General features: G+C 39.6%; 1 protein-coding gene across 4 annotated transcripts in view; it reads left to right on the top strand.

Annotated features, from left to right (window-relative positions):
- LOC135325136 (mothers against decapentaplegic homolog 2) overlaps positions 1–20,984 on the top strand; it is a 51,254-nt gene that overhangs the window by 9,202 nt on the left and 21,068 nt on the right. For all 4 annotated transcript variants that reach the window (XM_064502772.1, XM_064502769.1, XM_064502770.1 and 1 more), the window contains one exon: positions 2,158–2,450. In XM_064502772.1, the coding sequence (XP_064358842.1) occupies positions 2,215–2,450 (236 nt within the window). In that variant the 5' untranslated portion in view covers positions 2,158–2,214. The remainder of the gene's footprint in view (positions 1–2,157; positions 2,451–20,984) is intronic.

Here is a 20,984-nt window from a genome sequence, read left to right as displayed (position 1 = left end):
AGTTGCCAGGTATCAACACTGGTACTTACAGTACCCTGTGTGAGGTGATGTAACTTGTTAACCTGGAAGAAAACTAACTCGGCAAAAAAACTTGGCAATTTTCTGCTGGGTTAGCTATCTGACCCTTTGTGGAAAGGTCTAACGCATATCGGGGCTGGTGCAGAGGAGGAGGTGGGGACAAAGGAGGAAACAAGACCTGGACATCTGGTGGCAAAAAGCTCTTGCATTGCCTCAGCTCCCTGTGAGACTGTAGCTTGAGTGTCCTATTCAGGATTTAATTTTAAGATGTTGGACATTGTGTGTGTTTTTCTTATTCGCTGCAGCCAGGATTCCAGTATAACGGTTTTGCTGGCCGCAGAACCTGACCTGCGGTCAGGTTGGACACAATTGGACATAATTCTGCAATAATTTAATGTTATTGGGAGAATAGAAGTTCATTTCATATTGTAGTTTTGTATGAAAATGAATACTCTTGATTTAAGATTGATGGATTATTTTGAGTCCCTTCCCTAAAATTAGCAGTGTTAATCTTGAGTGCCTGTTAATCAGAATCTCTGTCTCCTGGAGCCTAGACGGCTGTAATTCTTGCTTCAGGAATATTTTCAAGTGGTCTCAGAAGCTATTTTGTGGAGGTTATAATTTAATTGAAAATGAATTAGTCTTTCTATGGAATGTTCTGTTTTGTGGAAATCAAAGTTACAATTTTAAGTTATTAATATAATGTATCTTCTGTTGACTTGTTGGTTCTCGCTGAAACTGCTAAGATATGACAAAGAGTAACCTAATCCTGAATACCATAGCCTTAAATATCCCAAATCAAGAGTGCTATTTTGCAGATGGGTGAAACTTTAATAAAATGGAATGGGTATATTTGGAATGGAAGTGTGAGGAGTGTGCCTGTGCAGGATGGTGAGGCATGTAAGGTACCTTGGAAGCTCTGATCAGGTAGCTTGAAGATAGCATTGGTTCTTAGCTAAAACAAGATCTTTCAGCTAACCGAACTAACTCACACAGCTACGGGTTCTGAAGTTGGGAAACAAGGTACCTTTCCGAAGTTCAAATACCCGGTTGCTGCTTGGGAATGAGTTTTGTTTTGTTTTTTGCTTTAACGCCATACTTTTGTCCACAGGACCATGATGTCCTCAAGCAAGCTATAATAGGTGTCTGCCCAAAATAATACAGCTGATTTGGAGCTTATATTTTAATATGTAAGGCTAGCCTAATAGAAGCTGCAAAACAAAGAATTTTTTTACCAGCTCTTATTTTTCTGTTGAATGATTTGAAGTGTAAGTCACAGTGAAAGCTGAACATAGCCCAAGTTTCAGGATCCCTTCTAATCTTTTGTTTTATATAGACAATCTGATCAGGTAGTACATAGTGAATGAAAAGCTATCAAAATTGAGAACAAACACTTCCACAGCTCAGATCCCTGAAAACTCAGACGCTGAATATCCTTCAAAGAATTTTGAAAGACTTCCAATGATTTCAAGTAATGCCACTTGGGAAGCTTCACTATCTACAGGCCATTGTATTCTAAATTGGGTGAAGAAAATAAGCTCAACACCAAACTCAAGAGTGAAATTCAAATGGATGTCCCCATTGGAACAGAAATTGGTAGTTGTTTAAATCATAACAAAAAAGAGAAAAGGCTTGCCAAGTGGCTGGCTATTGGAAGACTTTTGTCAGGCCATGATGACTAAATGACGTTCCAAATACAATTTTGCTTGTTAAATTAATTTGAAGTCAGGCAGAACATGCATATCTGTATTTACAAATTGTCAGTCGTTTATTAACATTTTCACAAATGACAAGTCTGCCAGGTTAGGTGCAAAGCTAGACTAAAGTAAACTCTTATATTTACTGAAGTGAGTAGACTTTAACCAGGAAAGATTTGAGGAAAAATAAAATACCTAATCGAACAGTAAACTGGTATGCTAATTTGTACAAACTGTTGAAGGAAAGGGATGGTGTGCAGAAAGCTTGCACTTAAACCTCATTGGTGACATAGCTAACGATGATGCAGACTAGTTTTGAACTGTTTTCTGGATTATTTGGGGAACCTGTGTCCTATGGTGTTTGGTAATGAAGTTCCTAGCAAGGTATTTGTCTTATGTAATACCTCAGTGCTAACGTGTCTGTTCTGGTTTGTGTTTTTAGGGCTCAGACGGGAATCTCTAATTTATTGCGTGCTGAGTGTTCTGTCTGGTGAAAATCATGTCATCCATATTGCCATTCACTCCACCAGTTGTGAAGAGACTTCTGGGGTGGAAAAAATCTGCTGGTGGCTCTGGAGGGGCTGGTGGTGGTGAGCAGAATGGTCAGGAGGAAAAATGGTGTGAAAAAGCAGTGAAAAGCTTGGTCAAGAAGCTAAAGAAAACAGGACAGCTGGATGAGCTTGAGAAGGCAATTACCACTCAAAATTGCAATACAAAATGTGTGACGATACCAAGGTAAGTGCTGTTGTGTTTGAAATTGTTATAACCAATTAACAAATGGCTAGATGGACATTTAGGCTATCTTGTGAATAAACAAATACAAAATCAGTTGCATGCTTTTGAATTTTTTGGAAAAAAACTTTAAAACCTATTTTGGTTTTAAATAGTGCTTGCTTTAGCTCTTACAACTGAATCACATGCTTTGTAAAATCAAAATTTCTAATGATTTACATTCATTTTGTGGTACCAACTAGATTACAATTTGTATATATCCTGGTGGTGCCTAGCACAGCTTTTAGTTTGTAGCACCGCCTTATGCTTTTATTTGATAACCCTGTCTATAATTGGAGGGGCTTACTTGAACCTACACTTTCACTTTAAAAAAAAAAAAGACTTGTTTTTCCTTGGTCAACACTTCAGTCACCTAATTATTATTTTCAGTTGTATATGGTAGCTTAATTTAAGTTATACAAGCTGCATCCATTCTCCCTTCGGAAGGGAAATCTTATCTTTGGAGGCAGGTTGCCTGCAGATCAATTTATTTACTGTAATTATTATTTGTTACTGGTTAATGAAAGTGCTTTTCATTTAATAACTTGGAGTATTTCTAGAAATTCTCCTCTGCCCCTTTATATGTATATACGTTTAGGTGAAAGACTTGCATTCTATCCCTTTGACTTTCTCAACTTAATTCATAGCAACTGCTGTGCGAGAGGCAAGGGTTATGTTTGTAAGTATTAATGCAATGTACTCTAGATTCATGTTGTACAAAATTCCCACTAAGGTGCATGTGTAAGCTCATTAAGTGTGCAACATAAATATCGAATCACTTCACAGGTGTGTTTTTTCTTGTTTTTCATGAAAAAGTTACAGGATCTTGTGACACAGGAATATTCTGGGCCACTAGCTCCTTGACACTTAAAATAGTTTCTAAGGGAGAGAAGCGACATGCATTTTATGAGCTTGGTTTCTATATTAGCATATTGGTCCCCGCTATACTTTTCAACTTTGTACTAATCATAGCACAAACTAGATTTAACTGGTGTTAGTAATGGTTTCCACATATCAAATGTGTTATAGCCTTTATCTAATAATGATTTTAGCATTCTCTGTTAGATTTGACATAGCTTTCTGAGAAAATCTTACCTGTGCTCTGAATCAATGGCTGTTTAAATTCTGTTCTTTTTCTCTTCTCGATTCACCTTTTGTTTCTAGCATTGCACTCTGCTTGTATTTTTTTTTTCTTCCCTAGAGCAGCCTCAAAATTCTCTGTTTCCCTTCTGCTTTCTTCCTTTTGACACTTGGAAAACAATCAGAAATGAAGTATTTGTTAGAGCTTTGTGGTCTTAGTGTGGATTGGTAGACTAAGATTCAAACTTTTTGGGATATGTGTTTCATTGAGATGGTTCTATATATTTGGCCAAATCTTTATCCTGACAAGGACCAAATACTCAACTAGAAGAAGTTTTCATGTGACAGAAACTAAATGTGCCGTACAACTATTCACTTGACACAAATGCGCATCTAACTTTTTGGCCAAATGTTAGATTTCCTAGAGCTGTCCTGCAGGGGTACTGGGGCAGTAAATACTGCTACTTCCAAAGAACTGTTGTCTAAGTATCTTGAAGCCAATGTTAGAAGATACAAACAGCATGCCAATTTACAGCTGTTTTCCTGGGGCACTTGTGTTTTGTATTCAAGTCATTCTTCCTGCCTGCGTGATCTCTTGTGCTACAGTAATAACAGTAAATAACTCTTTAAAAGAGAATGCAAAGATCTATTATACTCGGTATAATACAGTGTCCATGTTGTGATCAGCAGTTTTTGCCGGGCTGTGGCATACTGTTCTCATCTATCCCGGAGTCAGCTCTGAAAAGGGCTGGTCCTAGATTTTGCTGCTTTCTGACTGCCTTAGGAAGAAGCTGGTAGCTAGAGAGCTCTTCAAGTGGTGTTGGTTGTTACACAAGGTTTAATTTTAAACAAGGAAGAGGTTTTGGTGTTAAGAGGCTAGATGATATCCGGGCTGTGAGCAATGCTCCACAAAATACTTCAGTTTCACAGTTGGTTTTTAGACTGTTCATATTATTTCACTTTGACAGCAGTACTCTGGGTGCCCAAGAATGAACAAATCTCAGCTCAGTACTATAATGATTTTTGGAGATTCTTGTTTCTTGAATTTAAGAAGTTAATAAAACCTCCACTTGAGACCCACTTCAATAGATGACCCAAAGATATGTGGGTCATCGGGGAAAAATAACCAAATACTGAATTTGAAACTTTTCTTCCTAACTAGCGAGAAGTTTGGGGTGCAAAGCTACTAAGATGCAATTCTGACGTAACACTTGGGCTAACTTGCCAAGTGCTCTTCTGTTTTTTGTTTGTTTTGTTTTCTCACTAGCTAAGTCTTAATCACTGATGCTGTTTAACTAAGAGTAGGTATTGACCAGTGCTGCCTGCCTCTTTTCCAAACTGTTGCCTTTTTCCCTCCACAGAAATTTCACTTGCGGCTTTACAAATTTCTGGTCCTAGCAGAAATTTCCTATTTGATATAATGTTTAACTCCTGTATATCTTTTCATCGTAAAAATCCAAAGCAACTGACAGCACATAGGCTTTTCTCCAAACTGAAAGAAGCTTTGACAAAAGTTGAATAAAATTCCCTCCTCAGAAATTTGCATGTACTTTGTCATTTATAATCCTGCTGCGATTAGAATTGTTGTGTTTCTGCCCTGTCTGTCAAGGTGACCACATACTAAGTAAGGCTGATACTGTGTGTACTATTCAAGCTGCTCATGTGGTAATTAACACAACTTCTTATGCAGTCTAATAGGGGTTCTGAGAAAGCAGAAGCAAACAGATGGAGTGGGTGTTGGCTCGGCACAGCAGGGGTGCTTAGCGCTTCCTAAGTGGGTCAGTAATCTAGAGCAGAGGCTAAATAAGTACAGCGGTCCTTTTGACACTAGCCCTCTAAGTAATTTGTAGTTATCTTGCTGAATCCTCCCAGCAAGCCAGTGGAATTCTAATCTCATAATCCCTATGTATCCTCAAACTAAATGTTGGCACTTGAGTTCACTTTTCTAAAATGTGTAATGAGTTCAGTTGAATATAAGAACATGTCTTTACGCTCTCCCTTGCGGTTTTGATACAAATATAGCCCAAAAGCAGTCAGTGAAGGAACAGAGGACATGAGCATCAGTTTATATAAGACTTCTTCCAAAGGAGCTGTTTGTAAACTATTTTTTTTTAAATAGCAAAAACTGAAAACAAACTGTTTTATGTTTTTATGTTAAAACAAACTAACCTTTAACAAACTAAACTATGCCCTGTAGTGAATAATCAGATGGCATATCCATAGTCTGTATTCTTTATATAAGAAGTCCTTTCAGTGATGACAGTGCAGGGTATTGTAATCCAAAGCAGGGAAACAGAAATCACTAGTTTTAGCATCCCCATAGTATGATGTGGTCAACTGTGTGGCTCTTCTGTCTTAAAAAGAATATAGATGTAGTTCATGCTGTCGTCTTGCTTCCTTAGTAAGACTTTTAGAAATGGAGTTGCATTTGAATAATACCACATATGTAGAACTACCATCAGAGGAGGTTAACTGGAATGAGTTAGGGGATCGTGTTGAATGGAGTGTTGTAGTTACTCTTTAAAATAAGTTATGGGAAGAAGGGGAATCTTGCATGGAGTTCAGACGGCCTCATGATGTCCATATGTTGCTCCGGAGCACACATTTCTGAAAACTAATGCAGGACTAATCATGTCAATCTTGAGCTGTAACCGAATGAATCCATATCACAGGTTGAATTCTGCTTCTGTGTCAACATTTTGGTAATGTGGCAACTGTAATAGTGTCTTGTCTTATGTGAAAGGTGAGTGATAAAGGAGGCGACCTGCCCGTATTGAGTATTCCCTAGGTACGACTCTAATCCTTGTTTGTTATACATCGTAATCCATTCACTCTCCCCCAGAAGATGCCATCTTGTGCTGTGCTTTCACTTACCTATTGTTGAACCTGCAGAGCACTCTTGTATCTCATCTCGTTTCTGGCAGTTTCCCTGCTCTACGCTGACACAATCTGCACAATGCAATGCTGAAGAGGCATACTGTATCTCTCAGTGTATACGTGCCCTTTCTTGTAGTATATGCGGGATGATAAAGAACACATAGGCACCTCCCGTCAGTCTCAGAACCTCTAGCTTTTATTCATTTTAGCTTTGCACAATGAACACTGCTTTTGTGTATGCCCTGACGTGGCTATTGCCAACTGAGGGGAAGGAGAGGAGACAGCTGAATGATGCATATGTAACAGTATACCTCTATTTCCTCTTTCCAGAGGTTTGTATACTCATCTCAGTACTCTAGAAGGGTTTGATACAGCACCAAATAACTTCCTGATTACTAACTTAAAGAACAAACTTTCTTCTTGAACAGACGATTTTTTTTCGTTGATTCTAGTGGTAGTGGAAATAGATATGTAAGTTTGCTTTTGATACGGTATGTAAAACAATACTTACAACTTGAACCCTAGTTTTCATGGGAGACCTTGATTTTTTTTCCTCTGTGGAAGAGGTGAACTTTCACTGCTGCATAAGAGAGAGAGGTAAGGCACAAAGGAAAAGTGTTATATCTGGTAGGGCACTGTACTGGATGAGGTAGGGGTTGGAGATCAAGTTCCTTGAATCCATATTTAGGGATTCTTAGCTAGGGTGCTAGTGCCATGCAAGTGCATTAAGAAGGCTTCAGTGAAATGCAACAGTGGTTTAAAGCACAGAGTAAAGGCTAATACTTGCCAAGGCTTGCCTAAGCCTTGGTTCCCAGCCTGCTGTGCCATTGCGTTGTGCCATTACAACTCTAGAAGGTGCATCTGAAAAATGGCTGTTCTTGCTTAACAGCTCAATATGTACGTGGAAAATGTAGTCTTATCTGTGCCCGCTGTCCTTCTTGCTTAACAAGAGGATAGCATCTCTGCTATGTTTCGTGGTTTTCAGAAGCATGTTTTTGCTGTGTGTTGAGCAGCCTCCCAGTTCTGAGTGAAATGGGAGAGATAACAGGAGGGGCTTAAATCCTGCCTTTGTTTTTGGAGAGTCCAGCTGACCTGTTTATTTCACAGTCAACACTTAGACTTCTGAAGCACCTGGCTTCTGACTTCACGTGTGAGATGAATTCTGCGTTGTTACTCTCCAGAGGCAAAGAAGAAACCTTACAATAGGCTCCATGGTTTTGAGAATATAGAAGATTTGGAGGGAGTGTTGGATTAAATGCAAAGTAGGCAACTGCAAGTGAATTGGTTGATTAGGCTTAAAAATCAGGAACCACCTACTGATCACATTTCGGTAACGGTGCTGTCATGGAACTCATCCCATACTGATTCCTGATTCTTCAGAAGAAGCAGTTTAAAAAGTTATCAACCTTCACTATTATCTGAAGTGAAAAATTATGGAACAGGTATGGCATTAAAATCCTCTCTCTTCATCAGCCTGATCAACCAATTCACTTGCAGGTAAGCAGCCTAGGCACGGCTTATTGCACATACTGAAATTGTTTTCTGGAAGCTGGTGCTTGCGTTAGTTATCCTCCCTAAATGGAAGTAAATAATGCTGGCCAAAGTATTTAGGAGTGAGCAACAGCAGAAGCAAACTGGGCAAAGACAAGACTTTTTTGAAGGTGGGGCAGGTGAATTGGAACTGCTGTTTGAGAGCAAACAAATCTTTTAAGATGAGACAATCTGGGTGCCTTTTTCTTCATGTAACAGAATAAAAGGTCATGCCTAATTTACGTCTAAAGTGCGTGTTTTTTTCAACAGAACCTGTTCTATCAGTTAGTATGGTTATTTGCATTGCCTGGGAATGTTTGGCAGGAAAGTGATTGCATAGCTGCATGCGGTAACCTCATTTTAAGGGTGCTTTTGATCACCACTACAGCTAACCTGGCTTCTAGAATAGGTTGTTCCCAAGCTCTTAAGATTCTTCCCCACAGTAGGTTACTTCAGTGGACAGCAATACAGAAATTCCTGTGCTCTGTTCTTCCCCAGGTTAAGGCCATAAAAGATGGTTGATTTCCCCAACTAAAGTGGGGAAGAAAAAAAAAAAAGGTTCCTCTGGAAACTGTTACAGGAGAGTTCAAACATCTGCATCTCTGCTAACAAGTCAGCTAAGAGGACAACTGCAGGCAGTTGAATTGGCACAGTAGATACTAAAATAATAGTGCTATCCAGACAGAGGTGAAGTCTGTTTTCCCAGCAACAGAACTTGGCACCATCTGTTAGTTTGTAGCAGAGATGCAGTCATTTGCTAGTAGAGTTGAGGACGGACATTAATTCTTAATCGTAGCTCGCAAGTTGAGGGCTGCTGCTGCTGTATCATTTGAGGACATGCTTTACATCACTTAATTCCATACACATTCACTGAGACATAAATTAAAATGATTCTATAAATGTTTGAAGATCTATAGTTGAACATCTTAAGCATCCTAAAATATACGTATAGATGTTTAAGTACATCGGCATACACTGAAGCACCATCTTTATTGCTCGATTACAAGAAAAATGCTTGTAAATTGTTTGCTGATGAACTGACTCCTTTTTCTCATGATAGGATTATTGAGAGTGGGCTCTGCTTCATCCTCTTTTTCTTGTGTTGGAATTTAAATAAAAATGATGCCTTAGGACAACAAAGAACAGCAAGTGATGGCTCAGAGTTTGTGGGTTTTAGGCAAGAATCTTCAGAATCCCTCCCTGTGATAGCTGATGCTGTGAAGACTTTGGATGTCTTCGCTGGAAAGGTGTAGCAGAAGGAGGATCAAATTGCACTTGCCCTTCTCAGTCCTGTAATTATGGTGGGACTCGAGCACTGTCTCTAGATCCTCTGTAGAAGACTGGAGGAAGTTCTTGGTGTCTTCTAAATGCTTTGGGCCAGGCTCTGACCCCTGCAAGGCATTGAGGGCAGGACAACTGCGTGCTTTGCAGCAGCTTCCTGTGGGGTATAACATCTCTGCATCTCATGACTTCTTGTGGCAGGTCTTGTAGCCACTCTGAATTGGCCCTGTGTGCATGTACTCTTTCAGCTGAGGAGTCCACAGCATGCTCTGGAGCTTCTCGACTTCCTCTTAGTAAAAGGAGCTGTACAGCCCCAGTGCCAGGCCTAGCAAGCAGCCAGACAGCTGCTTGCTGGATGACTAGAGCCCACCTACATAGCCTGTCCAGAAAACACCACTGAGAGATGGTTATGCCAGATGGACCTTCTGTGTTATTGCTGAAAGTGGCATGGCAAAGCAGTTGGCTTTGGGGGGGTATTCTTCTCACGTTTCGCAGTGTTTTCTGATCCGTGTTGAGAATTCTGTTTCAGACGTTTTATGGTGACTGCTTTCAACGAGACCGTGTACTGTAGTGCTGCACAGCACAGTTTGGATTGCTGTGCGGAGAAAACGCAGCATTTCGCTGAGGGACTGTGCTAATTTCCTTGGGGCTTTCCTCAGAGCCAGGGTGGCAGAAGTAAGCACCTGGTATTCCAAGACAGTCTCCCATTCAAGAATAAATGGCCCAGCCCTCCTTAGTTTCCAAAATCAGTCATGTTCTGGATGGTGTGGCTGTAGACAAGGGGGTGCTGACCCTAACTACATGCTTGAGGTTGCAGGACACCTTTAGATGCTGCATGGATGATACATAATAGGAACTCTGAATTCATGTCAGGTTTGACTTCTGGTCCTTGTGAAAGCTTAATTTCTAAACTCGAGTTAAGCAATCATTGATGATGTTGGTAACACTGGTCACACCTGTTATTTGGAACTTACTCTTATGTGTATCTTTCAACTACAAAGCTATTTTAAAAATCAATTTAATTGGTGTATTATTGCAAAACTAAACTTGGAAATGGGATAATTGAAGATCTGCTGGTGGTCATTCAGGAGCTTCACAATTTCTTTTAAGCTAATGAAAGAAAAAGAATTTAAGTTAGTTCAGACCAATTAAAAAAAAATAACAATGGAGGAAATATCAGTTTGGCATTAATACTCCTGAATTATAATTTCTTTAAATGCTTACTCGGTATTATATCATACTGTATAATTATACAACTTTTGTGGTGCTTGTTTTCAGAAACTGACTTTAACTTTTTGAAGCTTTGTTGTGAAAATAGTAGTTTCAGCGTTCTGTAGGAAAAGTGTTCTGGTGTAAACTAGTCAGCACTGTTTTGTGGTCCTGTTTTGGAGAGGAGCTGCCATGGGTGGAGGTGAACGAGGTGGGATGGAGTGAGTGAACGCCCAAAGCAGTCACATTTCGGAATGCCTGATACAAAGTTCTTCAAAAACCTCTCTTTGAATTAGATTTTAAAGGAATAAGCTCAGAAGTCGAATACCGTCATTCCCCTTTTCCCTAAACCTTTTTGTGCAACTTTCATGTTACAGCCTGAAGTTAAATTTTGTCTTTTTTTTTGTGTTTGATTCATAGCATTAGTGCATTAGACAGAGTACAATGCAAGATTAATATGAGCATAAAAGAATATATATTTTTTTCTCATAGCCTATTTTTCTTCTACCAACACTCCCTACTTGAATGGTCACTTTGCAGCAAGCCCTTATTCCTAATATCTGGGTACAGAAGAATGTATGTACGTGTGTGTGTAGGGGGCCCTTCGGAAGGTGTGTGTGATGGTGGTCAGGGCTGTGCTCTAGTATATATAAGTCATTCTTTAAAAAGTTGAATTTGAATTGAAAACTTCAATTGTCTAGCCTTCTAAGGCAGTGCTAATTGAAATAAAAAGTAATGACTATTCAAGTGTAATTGAGGTTTTATTAAATGCACTAAAACATAGCTATTTTTAACTTCTCTGGCTTTGCGCACAGCTGTGGCTGCTGTTGAGAATTGAAATCCTGTTAACTCAGGTTAAGCTTTAGTGCAGCAGTCGTTCAAGTTACAGCAACTTATAACATCAGTGTCATCCTGAAAAAGGAAGTCTTAAAGCATTAACAATGAAACTTAATGCTGCCAATTTTAAGCTGGTGCAATTCAGGAAGTCACGTGACTTGCCCACATCACTTGTTGCAGAATTGGTACGCCAAGCAGAAAGTATTGGCATGTCCGTTGAGGTAGAACAACATGTAAAAGTTTAAATGCGCGAGATATTTAGCCAACAGTGTAGTTCAAAGGAGCTCGCCTCTTGAGTCAGGAGGAAGAAAATGTTGAGGGTTGAGGATCCTCTTGTATACGAGTTAGAACATTGGATCAGGGCTCTGGAGATGTGGATTTCAGTCTTGGCTGCTGCTTTTTGCTGAGTAACCTTAAATTGTTTTGTGTGTGGTGATTTCTCAGTCTGTAAGTTGAGATGAATCTTTGCAAGGTATATGTGATAATGCTTCATCTTCACCTCAGTGACATGAACTGAATTATTGGTTATGGAGTGTGATTTTAGTATGTTTTTCTTGTTGGAGTATCAATGATGTAGAAAGCAGATTCGGGCGTGAAAAGTTGTTTAAATCTGTGAAAGTTCCTTGGCTTCAACTTACTGTTGCTTATTATTATTATTGCTTTAATGGTAAGAAGCAGCACTCTACTCAAGAGCCTGACTCAAGAAGTATTAAAGCTCACTTGATTTATGCGCCTTGACTGACTTGTCCCAAGTTAACAACTGATGTTGGGGCTGTTGATTTTTAGACACGTGAAAAATAGCTATTTGTGATTACTTTAGTGGCTTAGCTGCTCAATGGATCCCAGTACAGTGCTTTAACTAGGAAGAATAATATCTGTATCTGACACTTTACGTTGCCATTAAGAAGATATGTTGGTCACTCAAGACAAATACATTGACTATGCTTTGTTGTCAATATTGAGCCCCAAATGACCTCATAAATAGTAGTTATTTTTCTCCAATTAAGGAATCTGGTTACAGTCAGCCCATGTCAGTGCTGAACTATTCCCTGGCTTACTGTAGTAATTAGTGTCTTTATATCAGGCCAGCGATGCAGTGTGAAGGTTTCTCATTATATTCTTCTCGTGTACAAGTCAGCCGATTTACTTTTCTTGGTACTATAGCAAAAAACCTGAGCACTATTTTCACTAATGTGATTTTTTTTTATGACAACCAGAGCATTTTTGTAGAGAAACTTCCCAATTGTGTAGCTCAGGCTGTTAGCCTACGAAGTATTTATAGGATAAAAAACATGCTGCAGCTCTTTTACTGCTGCAGCTTTGAACACAAATTGCTGGTTAACTGGTTTCCTACTGATTTAATCCTGTTTATAATCTACACCTGCTAATTTAGTAAGAGCAATTTACCATGCTTTGTTTACTACTTGTTACTGTTGGCTTACTCTGACTTGGTTGCAGTGTGGATTGGTAAAAGAAAGCTTTTAAAATTTACTGTATACAATGCTGTGGTCTGAACGTGTTGAAGCGGACCAGCAGGATACAAGAGAGCAATTGGGGAGCTGGAGTGAGTTTGCATCTTGCTGCAGAGGCTTCAAAATCGGCAGAAGAGCAAGCAGATTGGGGGAGTGCCCTTGCAAAAGTGCTACACAGTAATCTGACTTCAGAGTTTGTTCAGAAATGACTCCCCAGATTGTGGCTTTTTATTCCAAAATGTACAAACACATTTCAGTAGGTCAAAAATCGAAAGTTTTCATTTGGAGTCTTTGCTTGTAATTGTTGGTAAACTGAACGTTTCCTGGGGTGCTTGGAAATCTTCTTTCCTAGAATACTGGGTAGCTGAAAGTCTGATACAAAAGAAAGAAACTTGGAGATTTGCTTAAATGCAGAATTTCAGAGTTACTGTTTAGTTGATTTGGTGAGTTGTGTCCCAGAACTGGTATTCACTTCCTCTGAATTTGTGGGAGGCTTCAAGTCAGGTTCCTCTGTGATATTTGAAAAACTTTAACTCATGCTGTCGTTTTGAAATTTTGAATGTGAAGGCCTAATAAACAGCTGATGTGGAATTTTTTGGCTCTAAGTGTAGTGGAAAGTCTCATATGTTTGCAGCAATGTTCAGCTATCAGGTGTTTGGTTGAAAAAGTCTCTTTAATAACTCAAATGCTATTTTCATGGACTCAACTACATTTTCAAAGAGCACTTTCTGAACTTTGAAGTTTTTGTGTAAGCCAACAGCAGCATAGCATCTGATCACCAAAGTGTATTGATAGTTCTTTGCTGTCTTTCCAAAATAAATGTTTGCTCTTCTGCATTAGTGGGGGAGACTTGGATGTAAACTTAACGGCCATAGCAAAGAAAGAATTTAACTATATACATCCTGATGAATTCCACAAAGCCGAGGATGAAAATCCCCTTTTGGTTCCTTCATATATAAATTTTATGAATGCCTAATATTGTGCTTATGCCCGGTGTACCTGTCTTGCAAGCTGATGCCTTGTAAAAGCATAACTGGGATTGAAAAATCAATGTTCCACTGTCCCCCATATGTCTCAGATGATTAAAGCTGGAGAACATATGGCCCATCAATGTGGTTGTGTCTGCTGCAAATTGCACTGGTGGCAACCACTTAAAAATGCTGAAATAGCCTGGGAAGGCAGTATCACTGCAGCCTGTTGCTGAAGTGTTCGTTCAGCTTGTGGGAACTCTTCAGTGCTTTATTCAGTAACCTAGCAAGAAGGATTTAACCAGCTTTCGTTGCACCAAGGAGCCACAAAAATGTTAACTTGAATGCTAATTTTCTCTAGCCTTTGAAATTCTGATCTTGTGCTGCAGTAGCACAGAGAGAGAGCAGGGTAGCTGCTACTGGAGCACAGGGCAGTTGTTTGTTACCACTTTTCTTTTTGGGTGAGGTAAGTCAGGGTCAACTCCCATCAGTGGAGCAAGGAAAAGAAGCTGTTGGATGTCCTGGGAAAGTATTTTAACTATTAAGCAATTGTATGTGAGGCAAGAGTGCTTGTGGGCATTATCTTCAGGTGAGCACTCTGGGTGTGGAGTATGAGCGAGATGCCTGAGACTTCAGGACTTGTCCATAATCTTGACACTTCCTTTTTGTCTAGCTCTAGGCAGTGAAGCTCAGTAAATAGGTTTCCATCCCTATTCCAAGGGATCTGCCACTCTGCATGCTCAGATTTTCTGTGGATGGTATCTGGTATCGTGTCCCATATCCTGCTCCGGTCTGAGGAGAATAGAGGCCTGTAGTTAGGCAATCTTGGTTGTCAAACTTTAACTTCATTCGAATCCATTTGCTTACTGTGTGCACTGTGGACTACAGTTATGTAGTACTTGATATTTCTTTGAATTTTTGTATGCCTAATCTCTAAAGATACTCTCTCTTGTCTGGAGGTTAATCAAGGTCAGTGTATTCTCTCAAGTCACCAATTTTCATGTTAGGTATGCACCAGTAGCTGGTTTAGACTGCAGCAGTTGTGCTGGCATGATGCAGGGGCTTCCTTGCATCGAGCACTTTATAATTAATATATCCTGTGTTCACTTGTCTTCCTGGGCCTCTGTCATTGAGTTTCTCAGGACACATGGGGAATTCATAGGGAAGGCTATCCAGAAGCACCTTTGGTTTGAAATGAGGGTAAAAGGTTTGTGTAATTCTGTTGTTCTCAGACTTTTCTGCCAAGTCAGCATATTTTTCAAGCAACACAGACCAGATAGGTGTCTTGCAGAGCTAACCCTCCTCCTCACCAGCCCAAATACCCATGAGTTTGAGACAGTTTATCAAAATGTCAGATCTCAACTTTGTCTCCTGTCCTCCGGGTTACAGAACAGCCTGCTCATGCAGTAGTATCAGCTGCTCACTTGCTTGGAGGATGACAGGCTTAGCCGTGGGTTGCTGTACTTGTTAACTCTTGGGGAAAACTTTTACCAGTGTGGAGACTGACTCTGCACCTAGGATGACTAGCAGTGGTTGGAGAACTTAAGATAAAGATCATCTTTAAATGTTTTATGGTGCAAGTCTGGAAGAGTGTATGTGAGCTCTGTCTTTACCTCTTTTGAAAGCATGACCTTCTGTGAAATTATCTGCCGTTAATAAACGAACTTGTTGTGGACAGATCAACCAGTATTGTGATAGATGTGTCTTTCTGTAAAGATACTTTGTCCTGTGATACTCCTGATTCTGTTTAGGTCTGTCTTCATGTTAGGGATGATACAGAGCATTCATTAATCTGTGAAGCTCTGTTGGGTGTCATCTTAACTTACCGCATGGCCTTACTTACTAATAGAAACTAGAGAAGAAAAAAAGGGAACTGCAGGTTGTATGAAGTGGAATGGAGATGATCCCGTAGGTTATTCATTCCTTATGTAACTTACAAGTAAAAGGAAAAAGATATTTAATGGCTTGACATTGCTCCTGTTCTGGAAGATGGTGCTTTAGTTGGAGCCTTTCAGTGGAGATTTAAACATTAGAAAGGAATTGTTCAATTTACTGTTTTAAAAGACATGCTAAAATGAGCGAGTAGAGGATAGATGGTGATTTCTCAGCTAGACTTGAGTCGCTGAACATGCTTGTTTCAAAACCGCATGCTGCGTGATGTGGTGCAACATCTTACTAGGTACTCATTGCTCCAAAAAATTCTTCTCCTAACTGGATATTTTTGGAGTGTGTGTTCCTGGATATCCTTCCTCTACTTTGATAATACAATTTTTTTTATGAGGTGGTGGTCTTGTGTTCTCTGAAAAACTTTTATCAGGAAGTCCGGAGATGTTTTCAAGTGTGATGTTCTCATTATATGAGATGGATGTTTTTATGTTCAACTTTAGTTCACTCAGTCATGTAATGAGCACGGTACTTTCAGCTTTGGGAACTTCAAACTTGCATGCTTTTATCCCAGTTGAAGTACTGTGTTCACATTTCTGTGAAGATGATGTGAGAAGCTGCAAAATAACATTGCAATCAGAAAACCTTTATTGCATATAATAGTGTAACAAATGAAAGCAGTGCAGCAATTTGAAGTTATTTCCAAGAAGCCATCTTAACACACATCCAAAGCCCTGAAGCTTGTGGGGCCACATGCTGGTCTGTCTCTCTTTCTGCCTGGTTATTCTCTTAGGAGTTGCCATTGCAAACACAGTTGTACACTTGTCTTCCACACTGGATGCTGGATTTAGTGGTCACTGTTCTTGGTGACTGTTTTGAATATGTGATTTCATGGGGTGCGATGGGGGGATGTCTGTGTTGTAGTTCATCTTATCGCCAGTAAGATTGCTTCAGAGTTCATATATATATACATATATATATATAGCAGCTGCTCAAACTGTGTTATGTTGGGAGAAGGGAGCTGTAGGGCAAGTTTTCCAGCAAAGCCGTTGGGTCACGGTTTCCTTGGCTGATTTGCGTGCTCCCTGTCGTCTTCAGTCTCCCCACCAACTCTTAAGTGAGGCTCAGTTGTATTGCATCTCTTGTACCACAGTCCTGAAAACAGTCCCTGTGCGCTGCCTAGTCTTGCTCTTTGGAAGGAAACAAGTTTGCAGGATGTTCTCCCTGACTTTGGACACTGATTGAAGACTCTCTGATAGGATCTGCATCTGAACAGTCAGTGGGGACAGCAAGAAAAGAAATACTTTATTTTTGCTTGATTTCCGTGTCATCCTGGAAAGGTTAATCTTGGACTTTAAGGTGTTATCCTCCTAGTATTTCCTAATTTTGAGACAAAATAAAGGTAACAGTGGTTGTCATTGGCCACTTTATTTTGTCTGACAGCGCTGGGCTAGCATGTCAGGATTTGGGAGAAGGGCGGAGGAGAAAATGCTTCGAAGGGGCCTGCCTTATATCTATATTTTTGCCTTTGTAAGATGTTTTTTGATCATATGACCAGGAAGAAGTGTGCTTTTAGTAAAGGCAAGAGAAGCATTATACTGTTCATCAGGATGACTTGCTGACCTGGCACTCTGCAGAACTGGAAGAAACTAGCTCCTTGCCCTGAAATGTGCAATGGGCAGCTCTGATGTCAGGCTGTAACAGAGCATCCTTTGTACCTCCCCTTCTACTTGTGCGTCCCCTGTGGACATCCTCAAAGTTTAACATGAAGTAAATAGAGCTGTTTAATGACTTTTTTTTTTCCTTTCCAACAGTGTTAGAGAGGTTAATTGCATCCTGTGTCTCCTGCTTTTCTGGCTATTTTGATGTGTTAATTTTTTAGCATATATCCATTTACTAAGGAAGATTACTTAAGTCATTTTGCACAGTTGAAATGCTGCATTTTCTATTTGATGTACTAATTTTGACTGTATTGCATAAAAGTTTACATAAACTTTATTCTTAAAAGGCTGCTTGATCAAGAGGAGTCACTTAGTGGTTCCTGATTTGTATTCCACTAAACATGCACGTTTAAACATTTCTTCCTTGGATACAGTATGTCCTCAATATGTGTGAAAGGGGAAGCAGGGAGAAAAGGTACAGTTACTGTTTTGAACAAGTAGTCTTTTTGTGTATTGCATCTGCTTGAAAAAAGTCTGCTTTGGGCTCTTGGGGAAGAGCAGAAACAAAGCCTTTCTGTTATGTGTATATAAGACCAATTACTGAAGAAAAAAAAAATCTAGTAGAAAACAGGTACACCTGGAGAAGTGTCCATAATTCTAGGAGCCAAGTACCCAGCTGCCACTGTTACCATCATTTTGTTAAGCTTGTACTGAGAGTACAAATTGCACTTTCAGTTATGTAAGAGCTTTCTTTTCTGGAGTCCAAGCTCTTTTAGACATTACTTAATATCCTTTTCCTAGACTTAACAGGCTCTGCTACTCCTTTGAAAAATAGGAGAATCTGTTAGCAGACTAATTGCCCAACTGTATTTGACATGTTCAAACACCCATTTACTCTTGTGCTAATACTACTCTAACAGAACCTGTCCCCCCTTTTTTTCTTTCCCCGCTCCTTTCATAGTAATCTCCTTTTCTACTGCAGTGTCTGTCACTGACAGCAAAGGTCTGCAGGGAAGAATCTTGTCCAGCTCCTACCAAGGATAAGTGCAAATGCAGAGCTAAGTCATTTTTTAAGAGGAATTCAGACTCATGCTTTTTATTTAGCATTGACCAACATATTAGCTCATCCCTCTAGCAGATACTTAAAAAAAAAAAAAAAAAATCCCTGTTTCCTACTAAACGGTTACTGAACCTCTACATTTTCCCTTTTAAAGAAGGGAGATCAAGACCTGCATTGCTTCTCATGATTCATAAGCAGGAACGTACTGCTGTAATGCTGGGTTGTGCCATTGATGAATGTGCACATCTCATTATGTGCATTTAAATGAAGAGATGCCATCCTGTCACTATAATATGGGATGATGGAGATGCCAGTAAAAAGATTGGTCAGTTCTGCTGGGACACAAAATGTTGTAGGATTTAAAAAAGGGGTAGGGTAGCTATTATCTTGTGAAGGTAGCTTAAAAAAAATTGCATTGTTAATGCAGATCTCTTTTGATGTTTTCTGACTGAGCATAGTGCAGGTAACCTTCTCCTCTGCCACCCCCACTGTGGGGGAAAATAAACCCTAAGCAACATACAGTTCAGAAGTTGAGACATTTAGGCCAGCCAAACTATGTTTTGCAGCAAACTTCTGTATATCCAGTTGGCTGAACAGCTGGCTGAGATGCTATTTGCAAAGACAGGTAGTATAATTAGCATTACTACTGTACATAGACATTTCAGACTGTAGTAAGGAGAAATGCTAATTGCTAATGTAAAGAAAGGATTGTCAAGTCAGAGTATAAAAGTAGCTAAACACATAGCATATTTTCATTTGAAACCCAGAATTAAGAAACTACGATCGGGCAGACTTGGTAAGAACTGTCTTCTATGCTGAATGTAAGCAAATGAATCTTTTTAATTACTGACTTTGGTTCATCTATAGTCCATCTGGACCTGTCATTTTCAAGACCTTCTGAGCTAGTCCCAAAGGTTAGGCGTATCCTTTTTGATCTTCCTTTCAGCTGTATGGGCTCTTGAACCTCCTTGTCATCTGGAAGAAGAGGTTGGAACAAGAGGAAGGATTGAGTTCTCTTACCCATCTCCAGGGTCTTAAAGTCAGCATCAGCGGTGTAACGAGCAGTGACTTCACACAAGTGCAACTTCAGTCCAGCTGTGCTAGTGATGAACTAACATAAATAGCTGTGTTCCTGCCACAGATTTCTGCCTAGTGTGTTGCTATTTAAGGTCTTCGATCTAAGTTTTTATATAGTAAGATTTTGAAAAAAGATAAAAGTTGCCGTGCAAGATAGATCTTGAATCAGTAGATTTATCCTGATTTCTCAGGCAGATCTCACAGAAGCAGCCATGAGCTATGATAAAACAATGTCACTTGGCCCTTCCTTATGAGAAAATGAGCTCTCATAAATCTAGTAACTATTTCTCACTGCTTTACCTCAAATTTGGATTGCTTGGTGTAGCTCTTCAAGCAAATTCTGTACCTCTTGGCTGCCTCCTTCCCCATACCCTCGACAAAATCTCAGTTAAGGTAGTAAGCGCTGTGACTGTTAAGCTGGTAGCTGTCTGATGCTATGACAGTGTTCCAGTGTGTGCCTGTACTAAGTAACCTTTTTAGTTCAAGTCAAACCCTGATCTTCCTTTATTCTTACTGTGTTTTTCTTGTTTAGGCTTTGAGTGAAAATGTCAGGCTCACATCTGTACAGAAGCCTTTGCATGAGAGTTTTAGAAGTTGAAAACTAACTCTGATTTTAAAATAGATAAATGAAGTACTGTTACAGTTTACTAAAACTATTTTCAGTGGCACCTCCAGCACTGCGACTGTCTCAGAATAGGTGGGGGCAGAGAAACTAGATTCAGTAGTAAAAAGGCTCGTGAATGTAAGATCTGGGAGAAAGAAGAATAGAGAAGACATAGTCTTGAACGTTCACTTACAAACATGTTACTGGCTGTAGATTTTGCAGGATGTGATAGTCACGAAAGATGTTAGGGATTCAGTGTTTTACTTTACAAATAAGCAAGTTAAATGCCTGAGACCACTTTGTAGTAATCCCTGAGTAATACAGGCTTTGACTAGTGTGAAGCGATTTGCTTTTGTAGTTTTATTTGTTCTCTTGCTAGTACTTCTGCTTCAGGTAAAAAGTAGATAGTCTACTGAACTCCCTGCTTTTTAGCTGCTTTACAGCCATTCCACTCCTTTGCAAGAATAAAATGGAATTCCGGTTATCTATGAAGTGTGACAATATTTAATGACTTCTGTGTAGAGTTTCTGCTATTTTATATACCACTTTGAAGTGTATCATCTTTGAAGTGGTTCTGCCTAACTTGCATCTGATGTAGTATTGTTGCGAGCACTGCATTTAGTACAAAAAAAGTAACTAGAGCATGCAGCCTGGCTAATACCATGAACAGTTTTAGTGGTGGGGTGGTTGCTTTGTTCACTCTGTCACTGTAAAAAGTAGTAATAAATTTACATTAGCAAAGGGATGCCAGCCTAAGCATAAGAGTGACAGTGCTCTTTGATTCCTTTGGGTTCACGCAAAGCACTGTTTAAAATTGTGCTGGCTTCAGATTCTTTCAGCTATAACCTCGATCACTGACAAGACTTATTAACTTAATCCCTACTTTTATTTGAACAGTCCTTCTGCTTTGCAAATGCACTAGGGGAAAGTTACAGGGGTGTCTTGGACTATTGGCAAT

The sequence above is a fragment of the Dromaius novaehollandiae genome, chromosome Z, assembly GCF_036370855.1.
Source record: "Dromaius novaehollandiae isolate bDroNov1 chromosome Z, bDroNov1.hap1, whole genome shotgun sequence".
NCBI lineage: Eukaryota > Metazoa > Chordata > Aves > Casuariiformes > Dromaiidae > Dromaius > Dromaius novaehollandiae.
This window is presented reverse-complemented; position numbering and strand designations above follow the sequence as displayed.